General features: G+C 36.6%; 1 protein-coding gene across 13 annotated transcripts in view; it reads left to right on the top strand.

Moving 5' to 3' along the window:
• Positions 1 to 26,092, top strand: part of TCF12 (transcription factor 12) — a 371,870-nt gene that overhangs the window by 345,266 nt on the left and 512 nt on the right. For 5 of the 13 annotated variants that reach the window (XM_077881227.1, XM_077881232.1, XM_077881228.1 and 2 more), the window contains 5 exons: positions 8,910 to 9,024; positions 10,276 to 10,456; positions 15,381 to 15,613; positions 20,931 to 21,084; positions 24,239 to 26,092. The exon at positions 24,239 to 26,092 is cut by the window's right edge and continues 512 nt beyond it. In XM_077881227.1, coding sequence (XP_077737353.1) covers positions 8,910 to 9,024; positions 10,276 to 10,456; positions 15,381 to 15,613; positions 20,931 to 21,073 — 672 coding nt within the window. In that variant the 3' untranslated portion in view covers positions 21,074 to 21,084; positions 24,239 to 26,092. The remainder of the gene's footprint in view (positions 1 to 8,909; positions 9,025 to 10,275; positions 10,457 to 15,380; positions 15,614 to 20,930; positions 21,085 to 24,238) is intronic. The other 8 variants (XM_077881230.1, XM_077881233.1, XM_077881236.1 and 5 more) reach the window with 3 other exon arrangements.

The raw sequence follows: 26,092 nt of genomic DNA on the forward strand, positions 1-26,092 counted from the left end.
TTATTTGTACTAGTCCAAATGTAAGCTTTCTTACCAAACAAAGAAAAAAATGGGGTAGTTTTAAAAATAGCTGTAATTTAAGTGACAATGAAAGGAAACAATGTTCAATTAATTTCTGAAGAGAATAAAATAATCCAATCCGTCTTTTTAAATACATAATTCTTTAGAGAGAAAAAAAAATTTTGTTGTATGTCCTACCTTACCATTTTTTATCCAGATTGTCTTTTTAAAGGAATGAAGCTCTTTAGAACCTGCAATTCAACTGTGATGCCATGTGTTTGAATGTTTATAGCATTGTTTTTAGGATTTATTGCATGCTGTGAAATATTCTCCTACAAAGCAGATTTCTACCTGTAAGCCATGTGATCAAGGGTAAAATTCACCTATCATCGAAATAATTAGGTGTCCCAAATGCTGAAGGCTTGTGTTTTATAAAATAGGTTGGGTTCCACACTTTCACATTCATGTGTCAGACAGCCATTTATATTCATTTTGTAGCAGCTGAAGTAAACATCAAACATCACTGCCTAGTTTCCCGAGTACAATGTTTTTGGCAACATAGGTGACATTAGATAGCCTACATATCTTAACAACTAGTTTTGGATTTTTTTTTTCAATGCCAGAAAACCTTGAAATGCAAGCGCCTTCTAAATTAGTCTGTGTTGTTATCAGAAAGCTAATAAGATGTGAAAACATTTTAAATTATGAAAGTCATAGAAATATAAGGGAGTATTATCACTGTTAGTAATAATAAAATAATATCAGTGGTATATAATATAGTATCTGTTACAAATATAAATGTAGATTGTCAAATTAATGAATTGTTTTGTTGAAATAACTGCTTATCCTTATTTAGAAGAGTGCCTTGAAAATCAATATATATGAATCCCAAGTTTGTCTGAACTGCAAAATTTGAAGTTATTTCTCACTTCTTAATCACCTTTTAATTCTTTCCTGTTCATAGCTCACTGCTCCTGTACAATATTTGATGTATCTCTGGCTTCTCCCAATTAAATATAGCATTTGTATAAAATGGAACATCTTGGGGAGGTTGTTTTTATGAACTTTGGATGTGAGTTGGAAAGAGACTTTTCAAAATCTAGTCCTACAAAGTCACGTAGAAGTGTAGTGCATTTTAGAAGGATTTGCAGAGGGAAAAATTACTTCATTAAATGTTGCCCTGAAGTTTTTAATTAAAAAAGTAGCTACCATTCTGTCGTCTAGGAATATGCTGTCTACTTCAGAGCATCAACAAAAAGGCTGCCAGAAATATTCTTTTAAAAGGAAAAAAAATAGTCTAGAAAAAAGTCTTGTCAATGTGAGGTGCATCTGGCTTAGTCTGAGCAGGAGCATGAGTGCCGCAACAGCTAAGCCCACACTGCTGCTCAGTGTGTCTACCGCAATCCTCACTCCAGTTCCCATAGCCTTCTTAGAGGCAATCAAGCTGGTGAAAATCTTCCAGACATCATCTGCTATATCTGCTCCATCCAGATACAGTCACTAGTGGAGCTGGAGCTACAGATGTTTCTGACAGGTTTACCCTCAAAATGTAAAAGTTATTAACTGACCAAAAAATCTGAAACTGTCAGGTGAGTCACTGTTCATTTCCCATCCTTCTGAAATGAGTAGTTTAGCTGTGAGTCCTCAGTTCTCAATTTCAGCAAAAAGATCCAAGGATAGAATGAAATGAAGTTCATAGTCAGCCAGTGACTCTCCCATTGAGGAAGATTCTTATCCTTGTGGCTCTTACCCATGTCTGAGGACATCAGTAATTTGCCCAGTACCCACCTATGTGGAATCCACTCTTTTCATATTATTGGAAGGTATGTGATTTGGGGGGACATATTATAACTGTTGCCAGCCATCTTTAAGAAGTAATCTTTTTTTTAAATATTTTATTTATTTATTCTTGAGAAACAGAGAGAGAGGCAGAGACACAGGCAGAGGGAGATGCAGGCTCCATGCAGGGAGCCCAACGTGGGACTGGATCCCCGGTCTCCAGGATCAGGCCCTGGACTGAAGGCGGCATTAAACCGCTGACCCACCTGGGCTGCCCAAGAATTAATCTTCTGCTTTTATTTTTCTCTCGTGTCTCTCTGTCTTCTAACTGATGATGACTAAGAAATGACACAAGTTTACATTCTAGAATCACTTTTCCTTTTTGGTCCTGTTTAACTTTCTGGTAGTTTTTATACTTTTCCTCTACATTAACATAAATCGGTATTTGTTTTAAAGGCTCCTAAAAATGGGGGTTACATGGCCAAAATTATGAAATAACCACATAAATACCAGTTTATCAGCAATTCTGTGTTACCATGTAAAATATGTAAGGTCAGCTTCTCACTAAAATATGTAATTTTCATCATTCCATTTATTTTCTGCAAAGAATAGGATTATTCTAATAAACATCACTTCAGGAATTCCACAGAACATTCAAATAAAATTTTTATTCTCATGGGCATTACTGTAGGATACCATCCTAATTGCAGGTTTTAAATATGATTGCTTTCTCTCCAAGCATTTAGAAGTGGGATCAGCATACTTCTGTAAAAGGCCAGATAGTAAATATTTTCAGTTTTGCAGGCTTATATGGTCTCTGTCACAACTACTTAACTCTAACATTGTAACATAAAAGCAGCCATAGACATTATGAAAACAATGGGTAGCTGTTACAATAAAACTTCATTTACATAAAGAGAACTCCTTAATTTGTAAAAAAAAAAAAAAAAAAAAACCGGGACCGGAGCACCTGGGTGTCTCAGTTCGTGAAGTGTCTGCCTTCAGCTCAGATCATGATCCCAGGGTCCTGGGATTGAGCCCCACATTGGGCTCCCTGCTCAGTGGGGAGTCTGTTTCTCCCTCCACTGTGCTTGCTCTCTCTCTCTCTCTCTCTTTCCCTCTCTCTCTCTCTCTCTCAAATAAATAAAATCTAAAATAAAAAAATAAAAAAAAAAACAGGACCAGATTTGGCCAATAGGCCAGACCTTGCCAATTTTTGAGTTACAAGATAAATTAGCTTCCCAGGTCAGGTAACAAGGGTTAGCAAGTTTTTTTTTCTTTTTCTTGGAGTCTTAACTGTCTGCTTATTTTTTTTTTAGTGATTAGTTTGGCAGTATTGTTGAAGTAGTTGGAATATTTGAGGTAAGCCAGGATACACTTAAAGTAGAAGAATAAGAATTGATGCCAAGATAAAAGTGGTACAGATGGCCTAGCTCTCAGCCTAAAATGCTGTTAAGATTACTGATAGTATAAGGCTACATAGATAGGTTAATCAAAATAGTGTCCCTTGGTCAGGGAATTAACTTTGTTGCTGTTAAACTTTCTTTACATTTTTTTCAGTCATAGGAAGATTATGTCAATAAAAGTCATCCATAGCTAAGTGTTGATTTGTGAGAGATCCATCTTCTTGTCTTGGGTTTTTTTTTTTTTTTTTTTTTTTTTTCATCTCTTGTCTTGTAGATGAAATAATTGTCTGGTATTTTTTTATTATTCCAGAAAAAGATTTTTATGTTTCACACCAAGGAGATAAGACTACCAACTGCCAAAAACATATGTTAATTGGAGCCAATATCAAGATTTAATTTTGACTATTGTTACTTTTAACTGAACTTGACCAGCCTCAAAGTTTAGAATTAAATGCGGTTTCAACCACAGAAAGCTTTGAACATTAGTTTAGCTCATACACACAAAAATTAAATATTTTGAAAGATTACTATGTCACAAGAGTAACTAAGAAATGGATAATTCTGGGGTGCTTAGATGGGTCAGTTGGTTAAGCATCTACCTTCAGCTCTGGTCATGATCCCAAGGTCTTGAGATCAGGCCCTGCATCAGGCTCTCTGCTCAGCGGGGAATCTGCTTATCCCTCTCTCTCTGCCTGCTGTTCCTCCTGCTTGTGCTTTCTCTCTCTGTGTCAGATAAATAAAATCTCAAAAAAAAAAAAAAATTCTTGGGGCACTTGGGTGGCTTACTGGTGGAGCATCTGCCTTTGACTCAGGTCGTGATCCCAGGGTCCTGAGATCGAGCCCTGCATCAGGCTCTCTGCTCAGTGGGAAATCTGCTTCTCCCTTTCCCTCTCCCTCCCTACCCTGCTCTCTCACTCTCACTATTTCAAATAAATAAATAAAATCTTTATTTAAAAAATGGGTACTTTTACTTTTTAAAATATAATTAGCGTAGCCAGCTTAGCATAGTTTTAATATTTGCTCTTATTTTTGAATGGGGTTAACATTTTTATCTACTTAATTTCATACTCCCTTTCAGTATTTTTGATGATTTCTCCATATTTGCTGAAATAAAATATAAATCTTACGACTTTTTGTCAGATACTCTTACTAGGTTATGATTGAGACACTGTTTAAATGTTAAAGCACAAAATCTGGATTTTTAGAGTCTTTTAAATGTCAACATTGGACTTTAGTTTTGCTCCTGTTTATTTAGTATAAGAATAAACTCTTTTTTTTTTTTTTAAGATTGTATTTATTTATTCATGATAGACGTAGAGAGAGAGAGGCAGAGACACAGGCAGAGGGAAAAGCAGGCTCCACACAGGGAGCCCAACGCGGGACTCGATCCCTGGACTCCAGGATCGCGCCCTGGGCCAAAGGCAGGCGCTAAACCGCTGAGCCACCCAGGGATCCCCTAAGAATAAACTCTTGAAGTAAACTGCTGACAGGAAAAAATACTGATATTAAGTGGAAAATCAAAAAGGAATTGTTGATTTCATTTGGGCATTATGAAGAGGTCTCAACAGTACCAAGTTATTGTATGTCACATCTGTTTATGGCTGTAATATCTGGAATACTGAGGCCCAATGAGATAGCTCCATGATACCACTTTTATCTTTAATAGAAAGTACTCAGTTATTCCTGCAACAGTGATTTTAACTTCGTGCTAAGTTATATTAGAAGCTTTTTGCATTAGGGCACCTAGGTGGCTCAATTGTGGAGTGTTCTGCCTTTGGCTCAGGTCATGATCCCAGGGTCCTGGAATCGAGTCCTGTATCAGGCTCTACGCAGAAGCAGGCTCCTTCTCCCTCTGCCTCTGTCTCTGCCTCTCTCTCTCTCTCTCTCTCTCTGTGTGTGTCTCATGAAATTTTTAAAATCTTAAAGCTTTTTGTATTAATGGAAGCTTGATGCAAATCTTAAAAAGTTTTTTATTTATGTTATAAAATTGTATCCATGAGGTCCATGAAATCCATTGATTTCTTTGTTATAAGTACTGAGTAAATTTAATCCAACCATTTCTTAATTTTTTTTTAATTGCTTGGGGTTTTTGTTATTTAAACTGTGGTTGGAGATGTGTGGTGTTGTTGTATGACAACAGAATAAATAATCTTAAATTGTAGGATTTAAAGTTTCTTATGTAATAATTTAAAAATAAAAATTAAGTTTCTTTTCTAAATCCTAAAGCAGTTAGAGAATAGGATTAACTCATTAAAGACTAAAAAGCAAAGTAATATTTATTCAAAATTAACACTTTTGCCACGATACCAAATTTGGAATTCTTTTAATCTTAGATTTAGACAGTTTTTAATTTTATTAGCATAGGTGTATATGCTATAGAAATTATGTGCCTAGGTTCAAATGAATTGGAGTTTATTTTTAACTGTATTTTACTTTTTTAACCAATTTTTTCCTGAATGGGCAATTTAATTTTTTTCTCATTCAAACTACATGACAGTGGTTTTTAAGAGATTTGCTACCATTTTTTAAATTCAAAGTTGTTCCAAATGGCAACTTTTAAGTTTGAAAACCATACAGGTTATACATCTATGGCAATATCATTAAAAAGGAACCATAATGAATTCTGCCAAGTTTCTAGCTTAAAACTTAGGTAAAACAAAATACATACAGAACATAAAGATCCTTTAATCAGTCTGTAGATTAATACTGATTAATATAAATCATTAGTATTCAGTGAATAGTACAAATGGAACAAATTATTAGAATAGAATTCAGAATCAGAGAGGAATTCATACTGAGTACTTTTCAATCTGCTTCTTAATTCACAAGACCTCTTATTCATCAACTAATTAGATTTAGCATTTTTCTATTGTGGGTGCTAAAGCTATTGGCCAAATTAAATGAAAACAGGTCCCTTGTTGGGTGCTCCCACAAAAGTAAGGCCATACACAGATTGTGAAGATTCAGAATGCAGGATGATGTCATTTAATGAGATGGGTCTTTTATTCTGAAATAGAGCTCTTCATAATAATTGAAGTTTAGAGCATAGCAGGCCTAGGGGTTTGCCTTCCCCTGCTACTCCCCCCAGTAGGAGCAGCCTGTCAGCTGTATGCTAACGAGAGGAACAATTAAACATAGGGTCCTATCTGGCTGGCCCAGTCTCTGAGCTCAGACAAAGAACTGTTTATACACCTGTTGTGTCTGTGGACAGAGCCATTTGAATGGGTAGCTGCAGATTAAAAGGAGGACATGGGAGCCAGTGTGAGCAAGGGTTAAATAGAACTTAAGAACTGTGAAAGTCAAATTCTCCAGAAAATATATTAGGGCCATTTGCGAGAGGAATCAAGTTACAAAAAAAAAAAAAAAAAAATCCTGCTAACTTCATTAACATGAAAAACTCCAGACTTGCAGCTTTTTGCTAGTCTGAGACCATTTTTCAAAGGTTTAATTTTTTTCTTCTTTCTGGAAGCCAAAAATATACTTAGTTCATAGTATTCCATAGAGATGAAAATATTTACTGGCATTTGTATCCCAAAACAAATTGATAAGCCATATGATTTTCCTTCAGGTAAAGGCAAAAGCCCTAAGATTTATATAGATAATCTTTAGTTTGCCAGGCCTTTCATCAGAAAGGAAATGATAGGACATTTTTATTAGTTGAGATTCAGATAATCAAAGAATTGCTTCTACTAATAAGAAGTAAGAATTCAGAAGATGTGTTATCACTTGGATGAAAATTCAGTCAGGGTACTCGATGATATTGTCTTACAGAGCTATTAAATGAGTTGTACACATGTAGTATAGAGTAAATATACATAACTTTAAAAGTTTAAGCTTTTTTTTTTTTCTTTTTTTTTATTTATTTATGATAGTCACACAGAGAGAGAGAGAGAGGCAGAGACACAGGCAGAGGGAGAAGCAGGCTCCATGCAGGAAGCCCGACATGGGATTCGATCCCCGGTCTCCAGGATCGCGCCCTGGGCCAAAGACCGGCGCTAAACCGCTGCGCCACCCAGGGATCCCCAAGTTTAAGCTTTAAAAAGCTATTCTCTTTTAAGTTACTTGGTATTATAGCTCAAAATACTAGGTAAGAACAAAAATTAGCACATAGACCAAAGATCACAGAACTTTTAAAATTTACAGTATAAACACAAACACAGAAATCTAAGTTTTTACTTTGTCCTGCAGTGGTTTCTTCAACCAGTCAAAATTATTCTGGTGGTATTTATCTTCAGAATAGGCTTAGACTCCTAAAGTCCCAAAAATTTTGTAGCTATATATTGTATTTATACTATATTTGTTTTTATCAGTTGGAGTTTTGAACTAGCTCTCTGCTTAGATGATTAAGTAGTTCATAATAAGCAAAAAAAAAGCAACTAATCATCAGCAATGACTAATCCTCAAATAAATTTAAAAGTAGATAGGGAATATATTAAGTGGGTTTTTTAAAACTACATTAAAGGGACACCTGGGTGGCTCGTCAGTTAAGTGTCTGACTCTTGATTTTGGCTCAGGTTACGATCTCAAGGTTGTGACAGATGGAGCCCCGTCTTGGGCTCAGCACTAGGTGTGGAGCCTGCTTAAGATTCTTTCTCTCCCCCTCCCTCTGCTCTTCCCTCCTGCTCCCCCTTCTCAGAAAAATTTAAAAAGTGAAAGCTGCATTAAAGATAATAAGGGTGGAGAACATATATTTCTTAAAAAGTGTGGTGAAAGACCTGATGTGTTCCAAACAGGACAAGTACCAAATGGCCTGTTGCCTGAAACTTTGCTCTGGTGCCTTTTGTTTAGCTTACAGGAAACCGAAGGATAAACTTGTATAGAGGTATTTACACTTCCTAGGGTAAAATTCACACAAAGTCATGAAAGATTAAAAACTATATTAATTACTCAAGAGAGATTCAAACCAAAAGAGTTTGCTGGGATTGATGGATTTATTGAAAAACAGTGATTCTTATGTATAATTCCAAGCAATAACCCTCTTTAGTAACAGCGCTACTGTTCTAGTAAAAAGCTTCATTTATAACTAGTTTTTCTAAAAATACTACTCTATTTAAATAATTGGTAGTATTTGTATGTCTTACCTTCTAATAAGCTAATTGTGATTTATGTAAGTGTGATTAAAACAATAAAAATATATGTCATTTTTGTTGCCTGGCAATGCAGAACTTTTAAGTCAATTTCATTTTGTATTGCTTTTGCTGCTCTTTTAAAATTATTGAGGGAGACATAGGAAGAAGAAAAAACAAGACACTATATATGTGTGTGTGAGGAAAGGGTATACCAAAGTACAGATAAATACTATTATTACTTGTAGTGTAGCAGTATTTTGTTAAATGCAAATTTATATATACTGTGATTTATTTAGGCAGCATATAGATTTTTCAGATTGATGTAGGATTATTAACATGCTATAATGTGTAGTGTTTTATAGCGTATAAAGTGCTTTCTCTGGTGTCTCATTTGCTTCACACAACCTTCTGTGAGATATAAACTTTGAAAGTTGGAATTTTATTTTTTTATATTTTGATTTAAAAGCAATATTACCATTAAATCTTTTGAAATCCAAAAATCAGAAAAGTAGCATCCCCCAAAAGTTGCTAAATTCAGATGAGTGATAGATGTTGTTTTCTTTATTAAAACCATTAAAACAATTTATACAATTCTTGCCCCTGAATTGTTTTGACTTTTTTTTTTCTTTTTTTTTTCTTTTTTTTTTTACCTTAGGTTGGAACTCATCGAGAAGACTCTGTCAGTCTCAATGGCAATCATTCAGTCCTGTCTAGTACAGTCACTGCTTCAAGCACAGACTTGAACCACAAAACACAAGAAAATTATAGAGGTAATTGTATTGTTTTTCAGCAGTAATGCATTCAAAGATATCATTTGGAACACTGTCATCTTTCTTACAAGCAGATTGACATCTGTGAATCGAAAGCCATCTTAGGGGGCAGCCCAGGTGGCTCAGCAGTTTAGCACCGCCTTTGGCCCAGGGTGTGATCCTGGAGACCCCAGATTGAGTCCCACGTCAGGCTCCCTGCATGGAGCCTGCTTCTCCCTCTGCCTGTGTCTCTGCCTCTCTCTCTCTCTCTCTCTGTCTCTCTCTGTCTCTCTCTGTGTCTCTCATGAATAAATAAATAAAGTCTTTAAAAAAAAAAGCCATCTTAGGTGGGACAATTCCAAACAGTAGGGCTATTGAATATAGAGGGTAGATATTTAGGGTTCCATTTGCTTCATTTGGCTAGGCCAAATGTAGATACTTATTGATGGATAGAACCACATGCAAACTTTTCAGTATTTACTGGTCATCTTACCTCCTCCTGTTTCTATCATGTCTCCCTTCCTTAATCACTTCCTGTCATGACTGAGTCCTCATGGTCCCTAGAGGCAGTGAGAGATTTTTCTGAGTATGTTGAGAGCTCCAGATGATAGTATCTGTTACTTAGAAGATCATAATTTACTTGGAGAGAGAGACAATTCTGATAAAAACAAACTATGTTAAATATTTATAACAGAGCTTGTAAGTAAGTACAAATATGTAACTATGTTAAGAGCACCAAAGTAAAGTGTTCCCAGTTATATTTAATCATAGGACCCATTTTATTGTGCTTATCTGGGAAAGTGTTAAAGCTTATCTCCTTTACCTTAGCATTTAGAAGTCAATTTCTAAACTGCATGAAGTTTCTCATATTTGTTCACTTGTTAAATAGTGCCTAGAAGTAATCGTTAAAGTGACCTTCAAGGTCAGACTTTTTATTTTTTTTAAGATTGATTTATTTATTTGATGGGGGGCGAGGGAAGAGGAGGAGAACAGGGGATCTCAAGCAGACTCCCCACTGAGGCGTGAAGTCAGACGTTTAACCCACTGAGCCACTCAGGTGCCCCAGACTTCTTTAAAAAACAGATGCTTTAAAAATCATTTTCTTCAAAGTTTTTGGATCAGTTCTTCCCAGCTTTAAGTAGTATATTATCCTACATCTTCAGATTTCCATCATAGTCCTATAACAAGTAAGAACATTCACCATCTACAAGTCTTCCTGCTGTCTTAATTCTAATTCTGGACATTTATTTTGTTTCTTTGCCTCTTTGTTAGGTGGCTTACAAAATCAGTCTGGAACCGTTGTTCCAGCAGAAATCAAGACTGAAAACAAAGAAAAAGATGAAAACCTTCATGAACCTCCTTCATCAGATGACATGAAATCAGATGATGAATCCTCCCAAAAAGATATCAAGGTTTCATCTAGAGGCAGAACAAGGTATCTGTTAGCATCCAGGTATTACATTTCACTCCGTTGCCATGGGTGAAAATACTTGGAAAGTTGAAGGGTATCATGCATTTATTAAGTGTGAGCTATGTTCTAGATACTATGTTGGAACTTCATGTTACTTCATTTAGTGCTCACTGGCATCCCTAGAAAGGGAGTCATATGATGCTGACTCCAAAATTGTGTATTCCATAATACCACAGTATTTTAGGGGCTACATAACAAAAAGAATTACATCTCTCCCTTCAATTCGAGGACAAAATAATTAAAACAAGTTAAATTGTGCATATGAAGACATTCAGACACATCCCACCAATAAATACTTGAATATATTAACACTGTGAATATGGTAAAACTCTATTGTAGGATTTAAACCAGTGGTCAGCAAGCTATGGCCTATAGGCCAAATCTGGCCCATTGCCTATTTTTATAAATAAAGTTTTATTGGAACACTGCCATACCCCATTCATTTGCGTATGGTCTATGGCTGCTTTCCCAATGCACTGGCAGATTTGGGTAGTTACAACAGAGACCAGATGGCCCACAAAGCTGAAAATATTTACTATCTGGCACTTTACAGAGGAAGTTTGCCAACTCCTAATTTAAACAATAATTTGAGAAGAACATGGAAAAGGAAGTACTCCAGGTGGACTGATGTTGTTGAGGAAGATTTTCTAGAAATTGGACTTGACCTTGCTTTGCAGTGGCAGTGTGGATATTGACACATAGTACCATTAGTTTCAAATGACTTCCAGGTTCTTCCCTCAGATTTTTCTAGTTCTGCGTTAAATTTAGATGATTTTGTATATTTTTGGCATATCCTGTTTTTTGACATCAATAATATATATGTGTCACATATAGATATTTAAAACATTATTCTTTGTATTAAGTTAGGGTACAAAGGAGACTGCAATGAGTATGGTAGTTATAACTTAAAAATTAAATCAAAGGGATGCCTGGATGGCTCAACGATTTAGTGTCTGCCTTCAGCCTGCGGTGTGATCCTGGAGACCCAGGATCAAGTCCCACATCGGACTCGCTGTGTGGAGCCTGCTTCTCTCTCTGCCTGTGTCTCTGCCTTTGTGTCTCTCATGAATAAATAAATAAAATCTTGGGCAGCCCTGGTGGCTCAGTGGTTTAGCGCCACCTTCAGCCCAGGGCATGATCCTGGAGACTTAGGATCAAATCCCCCGTCAGTCTCCCTGCATGGAGCCTGCTTCTCTCTCTGCCTATGTCTGTGCCTCTGTGTGTGTATGTCTCTCATGAATAAATAAATAAAATATTTTTTAAAAAAAAGAAAAAAATCTTTTTAAAAAAATTAAATTGAAAATTAATTTTTTAAAAAAGAAAATTAATTTAAAAGTTAAATCTTAAGGTTCCTATACTGTCTCTTTTTTAAAAAGATTTTATTTATCTGAGAGTGAGAGAGCGAGCATGAGCTAGGGGGAAGGGTAGAGGGAAAGAAGCAGACTCCCCGCTGAGTAGGAAGCCCAGGACCCTGGGATCATGCCCTGAGCTGAAGGCAGATGATTAACCAACTGAGCCACCCAGGCACCCCTTAATACTGTCATTTTAATATGCATTGTACTCTGTTGTATAGAGACATGAATAAGTAAAAATTGGGTTAGAGAATCCAGAGACCCCTCCTTTGAGGCATCTTAATTCTTTAATAGTTTTACTATTCAAATAGAATTTTTAAGAGAAATAATTTGCATCTTTCCTTCTTATTCATCTTTTCATCATAAAGGTCAGAGTTTAGCAAACTTTCCATGTAAAGGGCAGACAGTAGCTATTTTAGGTTTTGTGGGCCATTGGGTCTGTATTGCAACTACTCAGCTCTGTCATTATAATAAAAGCAGCCAAAGGCAGTACATAAACAAGTGAGCATGGCTCTTTCAGTAAAATCTTATGTAAGATAACAGGGAGCCAGCTTATGGGTCATAGTTTATTGAACCCTGTTACAGATCATCAGAAATTGAGAAGACAATAATAACAGGTTACTAATAACAGCAGTGCTCAGTAATTAATAAGTTAATAGGTTAATAACATGGTCTCTGGATAAATAAAGTTAACCTGGATTGAATTACGGCTCTATCATATATTTGCCAAGTGACCCTGGACAAGTTATTAAAGCTCTCTGAACTTTAGTTCCTTTTCTCTAGAGACTTTCTATTACAGGATTCTTATGGAAATAAACTGAAAATGATGCATTTACACACTTTTGTATGCAGTAAATACCCAGTAAGGTACTATAGATACTGTTATGATGATAATTTTAGGTATGTGGTATAGGCCTGCTTCCATGAACACTTACCTAGGTCCTTGTCATTACACTGCCACTAATTAACTGTATGATTCTAGGGAGGTCAGTGATTTCTCTGAATCTGGCAGTACTCAGCCCTAATGCACAGAATCCTGAAATATTTTAAATGTATTTCTGTATTGGTTGCCTTAGTCCCAGCCCAAGCCCAATAAATCAGCATCTCTGTCAGTGGGAAATTTGAAACCTGTATTTTTCACGTGCCCCTGAAAATTCTGATAGGTGGCCATATTTGAAACCTTTGGGCTAGATGATCTGTAAAGGTTCCTTTGAAGTAAAAGAGTTAGTGATTCTATTATAAAAGAATATTTTTATATAATTTTTGACAATTAGCTAGTAAAAATATTGTGTACTTATTCTTTATTTTATAGTACTCAAGTTATCGGAGAAAAAACATCTTTGCATATTATTTCAGAGTTCTGAGAGACTCTGCTCAGTCATTTATTTCTGAAATATAAATATAATTTTCTGGGTTTTTTTTTTAAGATTTTATTTATTTATAAATAAAAATGGCTGAAAAATGGCTGTGTTTCTGGCTGAGAGACACAGGCAGAGGGAGAAGCAGCTCCCTACGGGGAGCTGCATGTGGGACTTGATCCTGGGACTCCGGGATCATGCCCTGAGCCAAAGGCAGATATTTAACTGCTGAGCCACCCAGGCATCCCGAATTTTTTTTTTTTAAGATTTTATTTATTTATTTGACAGAGAGCACAAGCAGGGGCAGCAGCAGCAGGCAGGAGGAGAAGGAAAAGCAGACTCCCCGCTGAGCAAGGAGCCTGATGCAAGGCTCAATCCCAGGACCCTGAGATCATGACCCGAGCCAAAGGCAGATTCTTAACCAACTGAGCCACCCAGGTGCTCCTATAAATAAGATAGAATTTTCTAAAAATTACTCCAAATCATCTCCCTCAAATGTTGGGGGTTTTTTTCTGATTATTTAATCCATTTTGATAATAGACATTTGGAAAATACAGAAAATAAAAATCACAAAAAACTGTACTACCAAGAATTAATTACTATTTACTGTTTAAGAAATAAATATTCCATAAATATAGTTTAAATTGGAATTAAGCTGAATATAAGTTTTACAGTATCAACTTTTTTTCTGAAATAGGGTATTTTTAATATTTTCATCTATCCCTGAGTTTTCTCAGACATGTTTTTTTCCTTTTTGTTTTTAGCCATTTTTACTGAGGTTTAATTCACATACAATAAAATACACCAATTTAAAGTATGCAGTTTTTGTCCTTTGACAAATGTATGTAGTTGTATAGCCACCACAACATTAATACAGAATATTTCTACCACCCCAAAGAGTTTCCTATGCTCTTGGTAATCACTACCCTTCTTTCATCTCCTGGCAGCCAGTGATCTGCTTTCTATTATTACAGCTTTGTCTTTTCTAGAAGTTCGTGTAAATCATAAAGCATATAGCCTTGTGTCTGGCCTCTTTTACTTACTAGCACAATCTGCAACTTAATTTTTAGAGACTACTTAGTAGACATTTGTCTGGATGTATTGTAATTCATTTAACCTGTGTCCTATTATTGGACTACCAATTAGTTGTTACAGTAAATAATTCTGTGATCAACTTTTTTTGTAAATTCCTATGTACATCTCTAATTGTATCCTTAGAATGAATTCCTAAAGTTGGATTTGCTGATCAAGATGTAATGACCATTTGAACATGAACATGTGTTCATTTTGCCAGTTTATCCTTCAAAAAAAATGTTCCAGTTGACTCATGTTTTAAAATCATCGCCACTTGATACTTCTCTCTGGAAACAAAAAGTAGTCATTTTCTGAGATACTTCTCTTATTCTGTATCTTAAGCTTTTCTTCTTCCTTCTCACCAGGTTACTGCCAGAATATATTTAAAAGCATAGGTTAGGCAAATTATAATGCATTAGTATATGAGGACAGTACCTCGCAAACCTTAATGTACATTTGAGCCAGCCAGGGATCTTGTTAAAATGTAGCTTCCAATTCAGTAGGCTTACAGTAGAACTTGATAATCTGCATTTTTAATAAGCTCCCAGTAATGCTGCTGATGATGATCACGTTCTGAGTAACAAGGCACTAGAATATTATGTAGTCATTCAAATTATGTTTATAAAGAGTTGTAGTAGTGTGAAGAAGTGTTTATGCTGAATGTGCAATGGAGAAAGCATTTAAAAATATATGTATGGGGGTGCCTGGGTGGCTCACTTGGTTGAACATCTGAATCTTGATTTCAGCTCAGGTCATGATCTCAGGGTTGTGAAATGAAGCCCTGCATCAGGCTCCACATTCCGCACAGTCTGCTTGGGATTCTCTATCTCCCTCTCTCTCTGCCCCTCCCCAGCTTGCATGTGTGCTCACTCTCTAAATAAATAAAAGGATAAGTAAGTAAAGAAATTTTTTTAAATGTATGTGGTATAATTTCAACTATATATATGTGTGTATATATGCACATTAAAGACTGGAAAGAATATATAATCATGTTAATGTAACTATTACCGTTTGGTTAAATTTGAAGGTAATTTTCATCTCCATGTTTGTACTTTATAATTTTATACAATGAGCATGTCTTATAGGGAATCTAATAGACATTGTCATTACTTTGTTTTCTAGCAGTACTAATGAAGATGAGGATTTGAACCCAGAACAGAAGATAGAAAGGGAGAAAGAAAGGCGGATGGCTAACAATGCCAGAGAACGTTTACGTGTGCGGGATATTAACGAGGCATTCAAAGAGCTTGGTCGAATGTGTCAGCTCCATTTAAAGAGTGAAAAACCCCAAACAAAACTCCTTATTCTTCATCAGGCCGTGGCAGTCATCCTTAGTCTAGAACAGCAAGTCAGAGGTAAGTAGGTTCAGCAGAAATCCAGAAGTGTTCTGCCTTAGGTGGGCAGGCATTTCTTTTACCACTTGCTCTTCTGCTTGGAAAGTTGTTTGTTAAGTTCAACTAGTACTTCTGCCACTGTATCATCTGAATCAAGTTTTCTCTGTAGTTCTCTCACCTCTGTCTCATAGTATTGGTCAGTATCTGTAGACTTGATGCTTCCCACAAACCAATGGAGCACAGTCCTTTGAAATGTTGCAGAGAATAGCCAGCCTCTGCCTGCTGCTCAGCATTAGTGCCTTATGCCCCTTTGTTCTTGTTCTTGTTAAGTCTGGTCTCCCACTCTGTTGAATTTACCTGCCCAGATCTATTTCCTTCCCTGCTCTTTCCTGTCTTCCCTATGCTCTGTACTGAATTTTGTGCCTGCTTTACCCTGGACCATCTATTAAAATGGCCCTGCTGATTACTAGGATGCCTGATCATCACTGATGATCCTGGCTTTACTTTATATGGATTTTTTTTTTATACCCAAGTCAGTATGGTCTTAGGACTTATTTGTTGATCCCTGATCAGGAATGCCATGAACTTCTTAGCCTAATATGGACTTACAAGCTTGTGTGTTTCTAAGGGCAAAAGTATGGTTTATTATAGGCTCATCCACTGCTGACTACTGCCCCCCCCCAACTGTTTTTTATTTTTTAAAAAGACTGATAGAATCTTGAAGAAGATTTGAAACTTCATTTTTTTGAACAAGCCTTTATTGCACACCTTCTTTGTCTCAATCACCTATATGGTAGATCCTAGCTTACCAATTAATAAAAGCTTTCTGCCCTTGAGCTTGATTTTTTTTTCATATATCTCTTTGTCTTCTTATCCACAGTTATGATTGTTTTATCCTAAGTCTTTTTGCAAAGAATTATAGATGTGACCTTGGGTTCCAAACCCTACTTCTAGCTTCTTTTCATTAGAAGCAACTCTTTCTTATTTATTGGATGTTTATATGGGATTTTACTTAAAGAAAGTTGGAAAAGAAAAAAGAATACAAGTGGGACAGATACTTGACAACTATAACCATGGACCCTCAACATTAGTCACAGAAAGAACACTGTCTAAGGAAACCAGGGTTAAAGAATTTGAATACACTTACAGAAAATCTTAACTGTAGTAATAATTGATCTCTGCACTTCCATCCAATATATTTAATAAGAATGATGAATAGATTACTTCATGCATAACCAATCTGCCATTAAAACCAGATACTTGCTCTTATTAAGGCCCTTCAAATATCTATAAAGGATAAATGTTAATGATACCTGATTTTCAAGAATGTATAGATTCCCTTGGGATGCCTATCGATATTCTGATCGTTGCCCACTCATCTGTGGCAGGATCAGTGGTTCCTTGAGCCTTCAGTATCTCCTGTCACTTTATCCAAGTTGTTTTTTTCATTGTGTCTGACATCTTTTGTCTCACTCTGAAGGCACTGAGACATCTGTGTGTAGTAGTCCCAGTACATTCATCCTTCTGCTCTGTAGACCCAAGGTATTTCCTACCCTGAGTCTACCCAGCCATTTGTTGTCAAGACTATTGTCCCCATCTGGACTACGTGGACAGCAGTGATACCAGAACTTATTCCCATACGGCACCTTTTTCTTCCTACTGTTTATTAGAGCTAGAATACAGAATCATTTGTTTTTTAAAACATTTTGTTTAAGATCAGAGGTACCTGCTCTCATATCTAAGTCATCAAAATGAAAAATACCTCTGTGTTTGAAAAAAGTTGTAAATTCCACATGCTTATTCATTCACGTGTAAGATTTGACTTTGTAGTGGTTCCATGTAAGTAGCTAGGACAGAAAAGCTAAGTCTGAGAAATGTAACAGCTAAGCTCATCCAACTGCCTGATAACTTTCTGGTCACTGCTAATCGATACTGACTTTTTTGTGCAGTTCTGGAAAGCTTTATATAAGGAGCCATTGATTGATTAGAATTTGAACAGAACTTAAAAACACTAACTTCATTAGGGACTGCTTTCCTATTCATAAAAGCCTACCTTCCTCCTATCCTCTGGACTTCAAAGCCCAGAGCTTTTATTTTATGTCTTTAATGTAAAAGCCTTGGGATTCGTGAAAGATCCTTCTTGAAAGGATGACAGATGGCTATCTGTCAAAGAGGATTTAGAACCCTTCATGTAGCCCACATATCTCTGCCTTGCTATGGCAGCACCTTTAGAGTTTAGCATGGCCACTGCTCTTCTCTGGACTTTATCTCCAGCAGTTTTGAGTTATTTAAGTAACCTGTTTACTTCTGAGAACCTCTGCATCCCTGCAAGATTTCTACCCATCAGTGCCTGGGCCCAGCAATTTCTATGAAGAGGTACATTTTGTTTACATCATTACTTTGGGCATTCTCTGCACTCTTTTTACTCACCTTCTGGTTTGGCATAGTGCTTCAAGATTGTATCTGGCTATCCACAACCTGTCATCTTTGGACAAGTGGCTATATCAGGAGGGCAACCAACAGTATATTCTGGAGAAGAGCAGGAAGAGGGGGACTTCCCTTCCAAGCCTCAAGTTTTGCCAGAGCACTTTTTATGTATTGGTGCTTCACATACCAAGTTCCATCTGATCCCTGCCATTGCCAATTTAAGTCTTTCCATTATGATTAATAATATTAACATTACAGTTTTACTAATTCTCAGTAGACTTTACATATTACTTTCAAATTTGTACTTTCACCCTTACTAACAATTAGATTAGTGGTCAGACATTTCCTCCTCAAACTTTCAAAGGTTCACTCAATCAGCTTATTTCCCTTTCAATAATAATTTAGGGACAGTAGAACTTCCAGGATTCTAGTTTACTGGCCTCTTAGTAAGTTTGAAGATAAATGAGCTAGGACAGTGGTTCCCAAACCTGGCTGGTTCCAGAATCACCAAAGGCTTTTCCTTTTCTCAAATTTCCAGACCATACCCTCAGGAGATTTTAATTTAGTTGCAATGATATGGTAATATATGATAGTCTTAGCATATTCATTGGTAATACTCCTTACTAAATCCTCACTGAAATGAATAAAAATAGTATTAATCCACAAGGACAGATGGGAGAAAAGATTGTAGCATAGCAAATGAGAGAGCAAAATATGTATGCAAGATAGGAAGTAGAGTAGTGGTAATTGACTTATTTAAACAAAAGAAATTAAGTGGAGCAGAGAAGAATACCAACAAGAAGCAGATCATTTTGTCCCACAAAACTCCTAGTCCCTGAAAGGCCTATTTGTTGGAGGTGCTAATATTGGAGAAGGCAGAAATCAGGCATTACTTGAAAACAGGAAGATTAACTAAACGTCTGCTGTGAAAAGGTTGGATCCCTCAGAGTCAAAATATCATCAGATTTCTGGACAAATAGTGCTGGATTCCAAGAGATAATAGAGCAGTACCGTCAAAATTCTGAGGAAAAAATAATTTTCGACCTAGAATTTTATATGTACCCAAACCATTAATCAAATGGTGAAAATAGAATAAAGATATTTTGGATACGCAAAGATTTTAAAATGTTACCTCCATGTTCATATTCTCGGAAAGCTCTGGAACATATGTTTTAGCCAATTAAGGACATAACCATTAAAGACAAAGTCACATGATCCAGTAAACAAAGAATCTAACACAAAAGAACACCAAAAAGGAATCTCATGACAAGATCCTAGGCTTAGAAAATGAGTGTGCCAAAAAAAAAAAAAAAAGAAGAAGAAGAAAGAAAATCAGTGTGCCGGGGCAGCCCCAGTGGCACAGCGGTTTGGCGCCGCCTGCAGCCCAGGGCATGATCCTGGAGACCCGGGATCGAGTCCCACGTCAGGCTCCCTGCATGGAGCCTGCTTTTCCCTCTGCCTGTGTCTCTGCCTCTCTGTGTCTCTCATGGATGGATGGATGGATGGATGGATGGATGGATGGATAAATAAGTCTTTTTTTAAAATAACTGTAAATGCATATTATAAGTGCATGTTCAGGTACGTTTTTCTTGGCTTAGAGAAAACACAAAAAAGGAAGAGTCCTATGTTGCATTCAGTTGGCCATTTCAAGAAAATCTAACAAAATTCACAACTTCTACAAAATACAGTTTTTATTATAAACTTGAAAGATTTTCCTCTTCAGAGATTTTATTTTTAAGTAGTCTCCACATAGGTAGGGCTTGAACTTACAACCCCAAGATCAAAAGTTGTATGCTCCACCAGCTGAACCAGCCAGGTGCCCCAAGATTTTATTTTTAAGCAATCTCCACACCCAGTGTGGACCTTGAACTCACAACGCCTAGATCAAGAGTCACATGCTCCAGTGACTGAGCCAGCCAGACGCCCCTTCATTACAGACTAATTTTAAGTGATCCTTTTATATTACATTCATTAGAACATTTTTAATCAGTTTATAAGAATATATATAACAACTTTTCACTTCTACTCTATATTATCAGAAACAAAAAACTAACCAGAAGCTGTCATAGGTTGAGTATCTTGTGCCTAAAACTCACAGAAGGAAAAGATAACATGAAAAGTAATTCCCAAATGGATTTTGATCCAATGTCTCCAATCCAAAGGATTTTCTTTCACTTTCTTTCACATAGTAAGATACCCTACTCTTGAAAATGCCCACTTCAAAAGTTCCATCTAGTTGTCTCTGTTACCTTATATATAAAGCAGTAGAGAAGTTTTTATCACCCTTTTAATCATACCTCTAGCAATAGAAAGAACCATTCAATCGTCTTGTTCTACATATAAAAGTAGAAAAGCAAGATAATGTACCAGCTACCTCTCTCCCTTGAGTTGGCACATCTTTTATAGAAGAATGGCTGAGAGTATCTATTTTATTATTTCCTGAACTGATAAAATTCTAGATAAAGCACAGATGTCTCTCTCCAGGTACGTAAGAGAATGTCAGCATTCATATCAATCCACTGTCCCATATCTTAGCAGGACACTGAGGAGATTTGGTAGGCTAACAACAGCACTTGCCAAAATGTTTGAGTGAAGCAGTAAAAGAACTGCCTTTTAGATGTTGATATAGATGAAATCAGACCCTGGAAGACTAAATCATGAGCAGAATTAAAAGAAAAAACACCACAAATTCTCACTAAAAAACATAAGCCTACAGGCTCATTTAATCTGAACATTTATGTGAGCACATCATTGTTGCCTCTGTGTGACATTATTCAGTGTGGGAATGAAATTGCAAAGAGAGCGGTAATCCCCATAGAAAGATAAGAGCAATTTGTTCAGATTAAGGCCAAAGAGTCCCTAATTCATAATTTATGACTGTAATGATAAAAATCGTTTTCCCCTGTTTCAGAGAGGAACCTTAACCCCAAAGCAGCCTGCCTTAAGAGAAGGGAAGAAGAAAAAGTTTCTGCCGTATCGGCAGAGCCGCCAACCACACTGCCAGGAACCCATCCTGGGCTTAGTGAAACTACCAACCCTATGGGTCATATGTAAACATCAGCCAGGTAAGTATGGGTATGAAAACGAAATGCAACGAAGTTACCTGATTCCTCTTAAACTAAGAACCTTTGAACAAAATTCTCTGGTGGCACTGGTCATGATAAAGGTCAGATGTAATTTGAAATCCCAACAATTTACCTTTCTATTGTATAACCATACTTAGAGAGTCAGTGTCCTTTAATATTAAATTACTATTCAGGGTGTGATAGTATCCTGTAATTCACAAGGAATTTTGGGTTCTCCTACATCATCAACCAATTTTCTCTTAACCATTTACCTATTCTTGTCTTGAAATATTTATACACAAAAGAATTACTGCTTGCTTCCATTTGGATCAACAATACAAGTTTGTAATATACGTCTTCCCTCATAAGCATGTAAGCATATCAGTTATACCTTCTGGAATGTACTAATGAATGTAAAGGTATTACATCTGATAGAACCACAGTGCCCCTCTCTCTGGAACTTTACTTGTTGGAAAGCTTCTTTTTATCTTTCCCTTCATGGATTAAACACCGTTCACTTATGAATTTTTGGTTAATGGTACAAAAGTAATATGAGGTTGTTGCCCAAGTAGTTAATGTGAATCATCTTTTTTCTTAAATACATACATTTACAAGATCTATAACAACCTAAGTTGTAGTTATTATTTAGGTGGCAGAAGCTAATATAAAATGTAATTAAATATTTTAATTAGCAGCATGGATTAGGAATACATCTGGGAACTTCATTTTTATAATCTGCCTGCAGCAATGTATAGTTCTTTTCCCAATTTCATCAGCACATTAAAAACAGTAAGTACAGGTGAATGGATGGGAGATACGGAGCACAAAAAAATACCAAGTGCAATTTCATTTGGTCAACTTTGTAACTATCTCTTTTTTTTTTTTTAAGATTTTATTTATTCATTAGAGACGCAGAAAGAGAGAAAGAGACAGAGAGAAGCAGACTCCATGCAAGGAGTCCGATGTGGGATTCGATCCCAGGACTCCAGGATCATGCCCTGGGCCAAAGGCAAGGTGCTAAACCGCAGAGCCACCCAGAGATCCCCTGTAGCTATCTCATTTTGAGCTGAAAGTCTGGAATTTGATAGAATATTTTGTAAACCACAAACAGAACTTCCCTTTTCCTGAAGAATTTGGTTCCTACCACCTCTATATATTCTTCTAAAGATCAAACTAGACCAAAACTGAAGAGTTTACTTGGGGACAAAAGGAAGAGTTAATCTGATTATTTAAGTGTCAGTTATACTTATAACACTAGCACACTAGAGAAAACTAACCCACCTCCCCCACAAAAAAAAAAAAAATCCAGCAACCTACAGATTATGCATGTCAAAGAGACTTCAGACAAGAGCCAGTTAACTTACAGATCCTCTAAAGCTCAAGTCATCATTTCATATTTTGTGGAAAAATATAGAAGAATGTCATGGAAAGGTAGATATTTTTATTCAAAACTAGACTTCCAAGTTTTAAAATAAAAACATGCCATTGTTTTTCAATGAAAATGTGACTTTCTAAACTGGCAACTCATTTTATTTTATTTTTTTTTTAATTTTTATTTATTTATGATAGTCATACAGAGAGAGAGAGAGAGAGAGAGAGGCAGAGAGACAGGCAGTGGGAGAAGCAGGCTCCATGCACCGGGAGCCCGATGTGGGATTCGATCCCGGGTCTCCAGGATTGCGCCCTGGGCCAAAGGCAGGCACTAAACCACTGCGCCACCCAGGGATCCCTGGCAACTCATTTTAAAGGACTTGTTATGCTCAGGTCCCAGGTAGACACCAGGCTAGGAAAAGAGTATTAAAAAAAAAAAAAAAAAAAAAGTATTTGACATTGAGTTGTCACATTTATCACAGAGCCTGTGTCTCTATATTGTCCCATTTTCTCTTACTCTCTCCCTAGTCTCTCTCCCTACTTCACATCTCTCTCCTTTCCCTGTTTACTTCCTGTTCTTTTACTGCTTGTATATCATAACTCCTTTCATGTCTATACCCTTATGTCTAGAATGAGGAAATTCCTCCACTTTGGTTAAAATTAAATCTCCACATTCTCACCTATCAAAAAGAGATGAAGAATTCTTAAAAAAAAAAAAAACTTTTCAGGGTTATAAGAAACGTAGCAAATGTACTCTGTTCCATAAGATTTTAAAGGTTAGGGACACCTAGGTGGCTCAGTGGTTGAGCATCTGCCTTCAGCTCAGGGCCTGGTCCCTGGGTCAAATCTCACGTCAGGCTCCTTGAAGGCTTTTCTCTCTCTGCGCCCCTCTCTCTCTCTCTCTCTCTCTCTCTTTCTCATGAATAAATAAATTAAAATCTTTTAAAACAAAAGATTTTATAGGTTAGTGTTTATTATCTTAACATATGTTTTAAAAGTCGCTAATTTTATAAAGCTAGTTGTCTGGTTTCACCTTATAAACTTCAGTTCTTTATAGAACCAGCAAAAGACTGGGCAGCAGAAAAATGACTGCTAGAACCACAATGGCTGATAAATGACCACAGAATGACTGACTATAAAAGCACAGAATTTGCCACCCCTGAGACATAAGGCCGGGTAACTTTGAATATCTCAGTTATCCATTTCTAAGAGCATAACTCTATTACAAAACAATACTGTATTTATTGTTTAATAAAAAAATGAAGGATATGATTCTTTGTAAAATTACTTTCATCAAAAGTGGCTAAAATGGAAAATTTCAGTGTTACTATTGTGTATATTAATACTATAAGTGTATAAAACTTGTACTAGAGCAGCCCAGGTGGCTCACCGGTTTAGCACCGCCTTCAGCCCAGGACGTGATCCTGGAGACCCAGGATCAGGTCCCACGTCAGGCTCCCTGCATGGAGCCTGCTTCTCCCTCTGCCTGTGTCTCTGCCTGTGTGTGTGTGTGTGTGTGTGTGTGTGTGTGTGTGTGTGTGTGTCTGTCTCGTGAATAAATAAATAAAATCTTTAAAAAAAAGGATCTTACCAAACCATTTCAATTACACCTTAAAAGAAATTCTGAAGCTCTTTTATAAGTCATTTAACATGCTAATTTAGTATAAACCTGGGTATAAATGAGGAATATCAATATCAACGTATTTTTTTCTGGGCAGGTGTTTATTTTTAATGATGATGTCCTAATCAGTTCTGTTCTTTCCCTTGGCTCTCCCCGCCACAGTTCCAGAGTTATCAGTAGGCTAGATAGAAGGTGACCTCTCCTCATAAGGACTTGGACAACTCAGATTATCTGAAGACACAAACCTGTAAGGAGGGAGAAGAAAAAACAAAACACTTGAAGCAAGAAACTCAAATGTAATCCTACGATCAAAGCAACTGGTCAACACTTCCATCAGAAGTGAAGATAGGAAGCTCATCAGATAGAACGTCAGCCCATGAAATGTTTGCAGCATATCAGTTTGTTGCAAGCAGTGTGTCGCTTCTGCACAATCAGAGACTGTCTTGATCTCTCCACTCACCGTGGAAGTTGCCTTGTGCCTAAACTGAATTGACAAATGCATTGTAACTACAAATTTTATTTATTGTTATGGAACTGTAAGGTCTACATATAAAGGGAAAAAGTTAATGTGGAAAGCTGATCTAAACTCAGCTGATGCCAGCATTCATTAAAGCTGTTCACGTGCAGAACAAAGCAGTGACAACCATTGGCCCTTAGCATTCCCGGCATACCTATTAGTGTCTTAAAAAGGAAGGGAAAAGTCTTTTGTTTGCCCTCTCCTATCCTTTTGCCATATGAATAGTGTTTTCCATGAAATAGGAAAATATTACTTGGTATAGCATTTCTCTCGCTCTCATTTTTTCATTCATTTTTATTTTATTTTTGTGGGTGTTATATTTGGTCTCTGAATCCGAATAGTTTATGGTCACAATCCAGAATCCTCATGTAGCCCTATGTGCTTTGCATATTTACCTTACAGAGATAAACAGAGACCATCTGTGACCATAGCCTAGCTAAGATTTTAAAAGGGGGGATTTCGTCCCCTAGATTTTCCCCAAAATAAACATTGCTTTATTTCTTTCTAATAATAACCAAGACTTTTCAAGCTTCTAGATTTCATAGTAAAGCTTGTAATAGCAAGAGTGTAAATTACAAGGGAAGAATCTACTTCTTAGAAATTGCTTTGTTTTCCAAGCAGTAAGTACTACATATAGTACTTGTAAAGTGTTAGCTGTAAAGTAAGCACGAAATGGATTTAAAATACAAAGAAGATTTTTTCAGGCTGTGATTATGGTGACCATAACAAAACCCAGTAGTCACCAAGGCAGGTAGTGTGATAAATGAACACACCACTCTGAGGCTAATTACCTAATGGAATATAAGAGCAGTGGTCACCCGTGTTTCCTTATCCTCGCCTTTATTTCTCTGTCACTTGGATGGCTGGTCAATGGGGAGGAATTCAGTGGGTGATTTAATCAACCGCCAACCATCTGCCCCAGTCCCAAGAAGATGAGCCAGATTAGCCGTAAACCAGTGCTTGTCAGTCCATCTTAGCACAGTACATTAAGGCACCCCTCTGTTTCTAATCCTTCAGAGTTGTTTTTTAAGATATCATAATCACTTTGAACTTCCATGAAATCTGTCTTCCACCACAACAGCCCTGGGAGAGAAAAACATGCTAAAAACAAGGTTGTCTTGGCTTAATAATTCCTTATGGCCAATAACAACAAAGGCAGTCAGCACACAGAAGAAAAGACCCACATCACTCTGTAACTTAAAGATTTCTGTTAATTTGAAAGAACAAAAACAATTAAGACAGGACTTCAGATCCTCCAATCAGGATGATTCCTAACAAATCCGTCTTTTGTGAACTTAGTGAACTTTTTGGTTATTTTAATTTGCATATATTCTCCAATTACATCAGACTCTATCTGTGGCCTTGTTCTTCATTTCAGTGTTAATCAGCTAAACAGAAGTTGTTGCTTATGATGTGTGAGTGAACATACGCCACTGCCTGGCCTTTTTTTCTTCAGAGCTTGTTGTCTTTTTCGCTATATTAGACTTTGCAGTATGCCC

Source organism: Canis aureus, chromosome 32, assembly GCF_053574225.1.
Source record: "Canis aureus isolate CA01 chromosome 32, VMU_Caureus_v.1.0, whole genome shotgun sequence".
Lineage (NCBI taxonomy): Eukaryota > Metazoa > Chordata > Mammalia > Carnivora > Canidae > Canis > Canis aureus.